Source organism: Polyergus mexicanus, unplaced genomic scaffold (assembly GCF_030449975.1).
Source record: "Polyergus mexicanus isolate NDT 795.1 unplaced genomic scaffold, iyPolMexi1.0 SCAF_10, whole genome shotgun sequence".
In the NCBI taxonomy this organism is placed as follows: domain Eukaryota; kingdom Metazoa; phylum Arthropoda; class Insecta; order Hymenoptera; family Formicidae; genus Polyergus; species Polyergus mexicanus.
The window spans coordinates 2,498,709-2,508,839 of NW_027223330.1; the positions used below are offsets into that span (position 1 = coordinate 2,498,709).

A 10,131-nucleotide genomic window follows, 5' to 3' on the forward strand; every position below is an offset into this window, starting at 1 on the left:
TTGATGAGTGCGTATTTTGCAGCCCTTCGATGTAAATACGAAAACAAATAGCATCAATAACACCGTTTTCAAGGACATTGTCTCGACATCGTTATGTTCCTTACACAGAATTGGCATGAATAGATTAGATAAGCAAGCTAAAAAGAAATAATAGCGATTAATAAAAAAGCGATTCTATAATTTAGAAATTAAAATTCAAGTTTTTTACTTTAACAAAAAGTAATTCATAATTTTCAAATTAATCTCTGTATAATATTTCTCTTACGAAAAACAGATTCTTATGAACTTTCTTTAATTTACATGAGATATTCTAATATTGTTAAAATGCTTCGTGTGTATATATAATAAGGTTAAAAATATGTATCGAAAGAAAACGACGAAGACAGATGAAGCACAAAACTGTTTTTAGTATAAACTGAATATTTCGATATATTTTGCTCTTTAATAAAAATTTGTTCTTTAATAAAATATTTTATTAGAGAGCAAAATATATTAAAATATGATAAGAGATCTATGCATTTAAAAGTTTATTTAAAATTTATTTTTTTCATGTATACAGTATTGTATGTAGGAGCTATCGCTAAACGAAATTCAAATAATATAATCAATTGCGTAATTAAAAGTTTCTTAATTTTAATTATTTTAAGAATAATTCTTTACCCAATTCTTCATTCTCTTTCAGCATTATTTATATAAAAATGGCCGATCTGCAATTGCCGTCAATTTCCTCAAATATAAGTAGCTATTTAAATGTGCCATTTAAATGATACGATGCTGAAAGAGAGGAAAAAAGATAAGAAAAAAGCTCAGATGGCGTTATTGAACAACTTACCTCATAGATATAGAAAATACATAGACGGGCATTAGATGCTGATATAATGCGATCTTGTTCGGTTCCCATTGGATGGGCTCGGGGCTCGGTTCGGTTAAATACTTGTGATTGGTGGATAACGTTTCGAGCCGCTCAGTAATCTATTATTACGTATGGATCTATGGTAAAACGTAAGATGTATGCACTCTTTCTGCACTTTAATTAATTTTGAAGAAGGTTATTTTTTAACGTAACAACGATGCTGGCACGTCAATTTCTTTGCAGAAAATTATTGTGGCATTCCTCGTGCAGCTGCGTATCCATTCGATATACGCAAAGCGCGAGTGAGCAGGCGTTAGATACATTAAACTTCGAAACGCGACTGCCGGCATCGATAAAGAGACAACAACAACGACAACCATTCGCCAAGAATTTATTTCTCGGCGTATTTGACCATGAATTCATGTATTATTCCGAGCCGGAAACAAAGGAGAGGCATACGCGGTTCTTCGAGTGGCTTCAACCCATCGAGAAGTATATGTCGGAGAATCTAGAAAATCCACAAAATGTAAGGAAGGACGACGTTCTGTCCCATTTGAGAGATTTGGGTGTCTTTCGAGCGCACGTGGATGAACAGCACCTAGGTCTGAACTTGAATGAGACAGAATTGGCCAAATTAGTGGAGGTACTCAGCTGTTTCCCCTGGTTGGGTTCCTACATTGTCAAAAATCACATTACGCCTGTTCATATTATCTCTACAATGGCCTCGGAAGAACAGAAAGCAAAATATTTACCAAAAATAGCGACTGGCGAAATCGTTCCCACAGTCTGCTATACCGAATCCTACGGTGGAATAAATATACGTAACATGAATACTGCAACAGTATTGTCAGATTGCGACACGCATTATATATTGAATGGTGAAAAATCATTTGTAGTCAACGGACATGATTCCAATTTATTTCTTGTGTTCTCTCTATGCGGTCATTCTCAAGCGCTCAGCAGTGGGCATGGTGTCTTGTCTGTGTTTTTGGTAGAGCGAGATATGGATGGTGTTGCCTATAAGGACGTCAAGAATCTAGTAGGACTTCATAACAGTCCTGTCTGTACAGTTACTTTTAAGGATGTCAAAATTCCAAAGGACAATCTATTAGGCGAAATAAAATCTGGAACGAATATATTGATAGATACGCTCGCACCTGGAAACAGAAACCTTGCTCCACAAGCAATTGGTATATTGAGAACTTTCATAAAATTATTAACGAGACATGTATTGGAAAGGAAACACCTAGATCAAAATATGCACGAATATGAAAGTGTTAAAGAAGTAATAGGTAAAATATCGACCGCCTTATATAGCATGGAAAGTATGCTGTATTATACCACTGGCATCATGGACATATTTGAGAATCAGGATTGCGCACTCGAAAAAGCCATGGTAGAGATGCATTGCATTAATGAATGTGTAACGTGTATTTATGAAGGGCTACAAATCATTGGAGTAGAGAGTTATTTGAGAGAAAAACCTTATATACAGATCTTTGAGGATGCATTATCTTATACACTGTTCGATTCTTATAATATTGATTCTAACATATATATAGCTCTACTTGGTCTACAACATACGGGCAAAAATTTGCACCAACATATAATGAAGTTACGAAATCCGTTTAATTTTCCTCAGCACATATTAAGATGGGCCCTTGGGAATGAATATCAATTAAATCTTCGCATCGCTGACCATTTGCATCCATCTTTGACAAATGGTGGCAAAATACTGGAAAAATGTATTACCAGGTTACAGACCGTTGGGATATTGATGCTACAACGTCATGGCAGTGAAATATCAGAACGACAAATGGAATTGCGTAGAATAGGTGAATTGGCAATTAAAACATTCGCACTAATAACTGTCCTCTCGCGCACCTCCAGAGCGTATTGCATCGGCTTGAGAAACGCAGAATTCGATCGACAACTGGCTAATACTTTTGCGATTCTCACAAACGATAAAACGAAAGTTCTCGCGGACGAAATTTCATCAGGGGAATATATTAATAGTGATATCTTGAACAAAAATATTGCTGAACTCATATACAGTAAAAAAGATTATTTCGCCGAACATCCGTTAAACAGAAGTTATTAAACATTCGTCTCGCTTTGGGTTTGATTCGTTTTAGAATACAAATATGCATATATGCATGTATAATAAAAATAAAAAGTTATCCCGGAAATATTTATTAATGCGAGCAATGTATTTAAATCGCACAAGGAACATCAGACTATATCTTCTATTTTATAAAATTAAGTTACATTCTGTAACAATATATATATATATATATATATATATATATATATATATATATATATATATATGTATAGTGTATCTAATTTTCTCTAAAAACAAATAATATACATCATATTCCACCAATGTTTTTTGTATTTATCCAATTTTACAGTTATATCTTATATATTAAGATCAATTTTTTGTGTATATGTGTGTATGTATGTGTGTGGTGTGTTGCAGAAAAAATAAATTAAATATTTCTAATCAGACTTCTATCGGACATCTCTAAAAAATTTTTTAATCATGAATCACATATTGCTTAATATAGTTTGAAATATACTCGTAATGTTTTCACTATATCAATCATCATTCTCTACTTAGAACTTCTGACAAATACATGAAGAGGTGGACGGTATTTTTTCTACAGATGTAACATGACTAGTTTTAAATGCATAAATATGAAACTATTTAGGATCATTGGAAGAACCTTAGGGGAGGGAGGCTTCGCATTCATAATTACCTTATTTAGTATCTTACAACTATAGTCTTTCTGCTTGAACAATAACATGCTCTTCCCGATATAGATCAGTCGCGGACCAACAGCTTCTAATACAAGTATATATCAAAACAGTACCGAACTCAATCTGGAAATTCCGTTCGCTGCGTGGATTTAATAACAACTTCGGTATGATCGTCGGTAAAACTTGCAACTCAAAAATCATTTCATCACCACAATTCCGACATTTACCAATGCAACCGCTCAGCGGATATAATAGTAATGGTGCAGAATTGTCTCTTGAATAACTAAAAAATAAAAATGTTATATATATAACTAATATCAATGTATATAGCTATATGTATAATATAAATTCTTTGAACATATAGACACATCAAAAAAACGTCATTAAAGATTTTACCGTAGTAGCTGTCCAGGATTTCTCTGTATTCTGCAAACAAAATTGTGGAACATTTCGTCACCGTGCTTAGGAATACCTTTCTCGTACTTTTCTATGTCCGTTTCAATTGTCTTAGGATTGCCGGAATCTGACGCAAACTTCGTCGATGAATCCGGATTGCCATGCTGATATTCAACTAATAACTCTCGAACGTGTTGGGATACATCTGTACCGCAATCTTCTTCGTCAACAGATAGAAATATTTCATCGAATGCATATTTAATTTCTTTGTTCATTATTTGCAATGGCAATGGAGTTACTTCGTGCAGTAAACTAACTAAATCACATTGCGGTCGCGTCGGAGTATCGATGCATACAACTTCGTTTTCATCTCCATCGATCTCTGCTGAGGCTTGAGGAGAATCTAATCGACCTACGGCGCCTCCGCTAACTGGAGAGTCCACACTAGTTGGACTATAACATTTGTAAAAAAAATATAATCACAATATAGTTATATATATGTACACATATATATAAAACATCTTAATACAAACCTATTTGCATTTGGATCATCTACACGCAGTGTAGACAACTCTTCATGTAAGCCCTGATCTATTTCTTTATGCAAAGAAAAATGAAATTGTAATGGATCATTTTCTAACATATTATTTCCATTTGGCTCTGATGCATTGTCATTTACGTTATCACCCCAATCATCTGCATCTGATAGCCAAGCTGTAGATGGCACATTAACACTCCCAGAATCCGGAACACTTGTATTAGTTTCATCTTCTAAGTGCTGTATTCTTAAACATGTCCAGCTTTTATTTTGATTCCAGCAGTTTGGATTGATGCATGCAAATATGTATAATGTCCGATGGTATTTTGAATTATCTAATGGTGCATATAACTGTAGTGCTAAGAGCTGATACAAACCACAGAGTTTGCATTGTGGCGATAATAATGTATTTTTCCCATAACAATTCTAAAAAATGTAATACATATATTGTATTATTATATAGTTGTACAATTATATATGTCAAGTTTTATTACAAATTATTGATATAAAATTTAATTTGTATTGTTCTAAGAATTTGATTAGCATATTTAATATAGTTATAATTAATGAAATGTCTTTACAGAATAATTTTATTATGATTATATTCATATACACGCACAATGTTCTTCAATAATACAAATTAAAATTCACATAAGCTAGATAAATACATCTTTTTTTCAATATAAGAAGAACATATTCCATATATATCTCGTTAGTTTGTAAATATCTCGTTTGGTAGAGATATAGATTGTTCACAACATTCTAATAAACATTTAACGAATGATTACCAATCAATTTAATCAAAACCTAGAGATCACGATAGATGAAATTTTCGTAGAAATAAATGTTTCATTTATCTTTATTCTACCCACCGGATGCCCGCCGATCTTGTTGGTCGTAAAATTGAGCAAGGACCGATGCTTGTCCGTGACATACTCGTCCTCATATCCGAGATACACTTTCGTACGATTGTCGCAAGCCATTTAAACCATTCAATCACAGCTCTACATTGGAAGATTACGAACGTAGAGCTCCAGAACACCTGTATACTGCCGTTTTACTTACGACCGGGACAGCTGACACGCATCAGTAACACTTGACGCGTGCGCCTTCCCCGATTCGTGCGTTTCGCTTATCGATTTTTTTGGGATACCAAGTGGTTATTGCGAGTATTCTCGTTATGTATAGATACTTCGTAAAATAACAAAGATGCCACTGTCTTCCGATCCTCTTGGATCAAAATATTATGCGAATGAAACATATTGATACACACATAATGAACAGTACTCATTTTATTAATGCCTTCTCTCTAGCTAAAGTGACATAATGAGATAAAAAAGAAAGAGAAAGAAAACAAAGTGTAGAAGAGCAGCTGGAACAAATAGATCTGTGTACAGCTGATTTATACTTGATATAAGAGATTATTTTTGCACTGAATTTTCTATACTCTGCTATTTAAATACAAAATATAAAAAAAGTAGATATAAAGAGACCTAAATACATATACCTATCAGTTTAAAAAAATAAAAATAATGAATTTAGACATAATATATTTCTCTATAATACTATGATAACAAAAATTATATATATCAAATTAGTATAATAGTATTTTATTTTATTCATTATGCAAATAAATATTCCTAGTCTACCAATACGTTTGTTTATCATTAAACATCATTTTTAGTATCTTCTGACTAATCAGTCTCATGGTATGAGTAGGTACTATAGATGTATATAAAACACAAAGAATATAGTCATTATGTTTTACAGCATGACATTTATGATACTCAGAACATAAGTATGTTTCCTTTGCTCCAGTAAATTTCCAGGCATTTGTAATTACCTTCTCATCGTTACTCTCTTTGTGCTCAACTGATAGCCCAAACATTTCAACTGCTTGATGATAAAACGTTCGTAAAATATCTAATCTATGTGATCCTGTCACGCGATTTTTTTCACATTGCAAGTTTCTGCCAAGTACGAATTTTTCTACTTTGTAATTTACCAACAGAAATCTAAAATATTTATAGGATATTATAATAATAACAAATAATTGTTCATCAATTGTCTATTATGTAACTATAAATAACTTGTTTCAATTACCCAAGTGTCTCATTATCTAAAGAGACAGATGCAGGTAAATTTCGTGGATAACATTGTTCAACAGAACATAATACATCCATATTATTCTTCCAACATTGTACAGCAAACCTCTCAATTTCTGTTAATTCTGGATTTGGCCCACATAATGCCAGAACTTGTACATGATTAATAAGAGTTATAGATACTAATCTGAAAGCCACCTATAAAGAGAATATTATTATATATATATATATAATTTAATAATTTTTACTTTTTAATTTTTTTAAATTAAGTAGATATATATATGTATATACACATTTCTTGAAAAATGCTTACATTTGGACTTTTACAAGGTAAAAAAACTGGAATATCATGTGTAGTACAGATACTCTCAGAAGTAATTGCTATCGTTAACAATTTTCTTTCTACAGGATCTAGAGACCACCAGCCCTCTGTAGCAGCTGCCACACAACCATGCACCAGAACACATCCATATATTGAGTCCAGATATTCCATAAATCCTTCCAAACAAGTCTTGAATACATATCTATTGAGTATTGTATATAACTTTATATTGTATATCTTTCTTTGCACAATAAAATTTAAATACCTGAAGCAAAATATTTTCTGAGGATATGATGCATTCTGTCATATTAATCATATTGGTTTTTGTAGAAATTTTATCTCCTATGTCCAAACAATCCATTAAGCTATCAATAATGGAACTACAGAGACGCATGTCCTTTTTAAGTCTTTCTATATTTTTAGAATTTTTTATTTCATCGATGCCAGTGAAAAGAACCATTGCACCAAAAGTAGCATCCAGAAATTTATCCAATATATATTTTGTGACTCCGCTTGCAATTGCTATTAATATAATACATTGTTCAAATTCTTTCCATATTACTGTCATATCTGGCAAGTCGGTATTTAACAAACTGATATCTTGTGATTTTAAGAACATATGAATTCCATTGAGGGATGCAATTTTTGAAAATGTCATCTGCAAACAGTTATATATATATATATATATATATATATGAATATGTAATGAATAAAATACATGTTTTTTTGTTATTTAAATGTATAACTTATACACAACTGTATCAATGTCTCCCTTCTGGCGAGAAAACAAAGGAATCCCTCCAGAAGAAGTTAAGCACATAACATATGCTGACATTTTCGATTAGATTTTGCAATTTACGCTATTATTGAATATCTTCGAATCTTTGAGATTGTAAAAATGTTCTGAACTTAAAAATCATCTATCTGTTTCTTAATTAATTATGCATCTCTCATCTCGGGATGCTAAATAAAACAATATCTGTTTCTTAATTAATTATGCATCTCTCATCTCGGGATGCTAAATAAAACAATGTATGTATATGTAAATAAACACATCTAGAATTGATAAACTTATTTTCGTAAGATATAATTTACAACTCTGACAATCTATTGATAATTGTTTTTGACAGTCTGATAATTGTTTGCTGCATATCCTGTAGCAAAATCAAGCGGAAGTATTTCCAAGTGAAATGACTTTTTTTTTTGTCAATCATAATCAGCGCACAGAAATCAAATCATTATCAACCATGTTTTAACAAATTTTTATTAGTCATAATCACTAGTAGTACTGAAAATTTGTAATAATACGCGACATGAACTATAGATTATTTAAATTTCCAGTATTATCAGTGAATTTCAGAACACAGCCATTATCAATTGCAATTTCTCTTGTAAAAGACACATCTATGGCAGTGAATATCGGAACGCAACCTACGCTATCTATAATTTGACAAGTCTATGGTTGAATGTATGTATTAAAGATAATTTTTTAAAGGATTTAAAGAAGAATATTTAATGTGTTTGAATAAATACAATATAGATAGAATAATAACAGAAAATTAAAAAAATGGTTATAATTTCAAGAATTTTATCTCGTAGAAGCTACGGTGGATTACAAGCAGCAAAAATATTATGTAGGTTATCTTTTCATATTCTGTTGTTATATATCATATTTATATGGTCTGATATGGTTTGTATGTACGATATGTATTAAATCACAATTGCACTATTATTTTTATATATTTATAATAATTAAAATTTTATATTTTATTATTAAAAAAATGTTATTTTTCAGACAATGCAACTAGAAAAAATACCTCGATGATTACTCCAAATTCGACAGGAGAATCGCAGAGTAATAAAATGCCAGAACAAAATGTTGGGCAATTGAAAATAATTCCAGATAGATATCGACTTATTTATCCGGAATTTCTACCAGATCCAGATCCGACATATCGCAATACACTCAGAGAAAAATTGGAGCGCATGGATATGTTAGCAAGGCGTACGCGCATAACAATACCAGAGTTTTATGTTGGTTCTATATTAGCTGTGACTTATTCCGAGCCACATGCTCCTGGAAAAGTCAATAAATTTGTTGGTATATGTATAGAGAGGAAAGGAACTGGATTGAGATCTACATTTCTATTGAGAAATGTAATTGATAATCAAGGTATTGAAGTGTGTTTCGAATTATATGATCCTGCAATACAGAAAATAGATTGTCTTAGGTAAATACAAAGATTATTACTAAATAAATTATTTTGTGAAATCTGATCGCTTATCAAAGATATTATTCACAAAATATATAGACTTGAAAAAAGATTGGACTCACATTTACGATATCTGCGGGATGCACCAGCAGAATATAGCACTTTTCCCTTTGATCTGGAATCAGAATATTTGTCAGAAGGAGCGCCAATTCCTGTAAATAACATCAAAATACCACTCAATAAGTTCCCATGGTTGGAGAAATGGGAACGTCAGGAACTGAAAGGTATAGAAATAAACTTTAAAATCCATAGCAAACGCGTTGCAAAAGCCAAAGCTGCTGCAAAACCATGGGTAAAATACGACTTAATGAAAACATACAGGTAAGAAAACACATATTTCATATTTTTAACATTAATTTCATGTTGTCTCTTGGTCTAATTCATATTTTTTATCTAGGGAAACCATTCCCGAAGAGGAACAAAATCAAATATTTAATGAAGTGTATACAAAATTACATGAAATGGAAGTTACTAAACGTAGATTAAAACATAAACGTACTTTTGTACGTCCACTGAAAACTGGATAAATTATTATTATACAATATTTCTTGAATCTTATAAGAAAATAGAATGAAATAAATAAATATTATTTTCTGTTCTTATACCTTGATAATGATATATATAATTTTTGTTTACTCTTCCTTCATATAATAGGATTGTAATTCTACAAAAAAATCAAGATTGCATACGATTTTGTAACAATTGTTATATTTTATATATCAAAAACGAAAAAGATAAAATATAGAATTAAACACCTACATTAGAATATAAATTAACTCCTTAATAATTTTGTTGTCTAGATAAACTATAGTTAATGATACATATATTATGTAATTATAGATATATTAAATATTGTATGTATGTAATATATATACATATGT

General features: G+C 31.3%; 4 protein-coding genes across 9 annotated transcripts; 2 read left to right on the forward strand and 2 right to left on the reverse strand.

The window, feature by feature from the left end:
- Positions 1 to 1,008: 1,008 nt before the first annotated feature.
- Positions 1,009 to 3,114, forward strand: LOC138936971 (complex I assembly factor ACAD9, mitochondrial). The gene has a single exon (XM_070302788.1). It carries the CDS (start codon positions 1,071 to 1,073, stop codon positions 2,952 to 2,954), a length of 1,884 nt encoding a protein of 627 aa, XP_070158889.1. The 5' UTR covers positions 1,009 to 1,070; the 3' UTR covers positions 2,955 to 3,114.
- Positions 2,339 to 5,630, reverse strand: Trus (programmed cell death 2 like trus). Of its 2 annotated transcripts, XM_070302790.1 has the most exons (5): positions 5,423 to 5,630; positions 4,546 to 4,976; positions 4,013 to 4,465; positions 3,616 to 3,899; positions 2,339 to 2,588 (listed from the first exon to the last, which is right to left on the reverse strand). In XM_070302790.1, the coding sequence occupies exons 1-4, from the start codon at positions 5,531 to 5,533 to the stop codon at positions 3,635 to 3,637; spliced, it is 1,260 nt and encodes a 419-aa protein (XP_070158891.1). In that variant the 5' UTR covers positions 5,534 to 5,630; the 3' UTR covers positions 2,339 to 2,588; positions 3,616 to 3,634. The 2 variants fall into 2 exon arrangements, with proteins under 2 accessions (XP_070158891.1, XP_070158890.1); XM_070302789.1 differs by lacking the exon at positions 2,339 to 2,588 and having other exon boundaries at positions 3,228 to 3,899.
- A 5-nt stretch (positions 5,631 to 5,635) lies between these two features.
- Positions 5,636 to 8,247, reverse strand: Fy (fuzzy planar cell polarity protein-like protein). 5 transcript variants are annotated; one of them, XM_070302793.1, is made up of 6 exons: positions 7,735 to 8,247; positions 7,243 to 7,635; positions 6,969 to 7,166; positions 6,654 to 6,853; positions 6,394 to 6,565; positions 5,636 to 5,780 (listed from the first exon to the last, which is right to left on the reverse strand). In XM_070302793.1, the coding sequence occupies exons 1-6, from the start codon at positions 7,810 to 7,812 to the stop codon at positions 5,637 to 5,639; spliced, it is 1,185 nt and encodes a 394-aa protein (XP_070158894.1). In that variant the 5' UTR covers positions 7,813 to 8,247; the 3' UTR covers position 5,636. The 5 variants fall into 5 exon arrangements, with proteins under 5 accessions (XP_070158894.1, XP_070158893.1, XP_070158895.1 ...); XM_070302795.1 differs by lacking the exon at positions 5,636 to 5,780 and adding an exon at positions 6,174 to 6,272; XM_070302792.1 differs by having other exon boundaries at positions 5,693 to 6,565.
- Positions 8,248 to 8,444: 197 nt separating this feature from the next.
- On the forward strand, positions 8,445 to 9,852 carry Mrpl19 (mitochondrial ribosomal protein L19). Its single transcript, XM_070302851.1, has 4 exons — positions 8,445 to 8,611; positions 8,773 to 9,208; positions 9,290 to 9,571; positions 9,648 to 9,852. Exons 1-4 carry the CDS (start codon positions 8,545 to 8,547, stop codon positions 9,775 to 9,777), a joined length of 915 nt encoding a protein of 304 aa, XP_070158952.1. The 5' UTR covers positions 8,445 to 8,544; the 3' UTR covers positions 9,778 to 9,852.
- Positions 9,853 to 10,131: the final 279 nt, after the last annotated feature.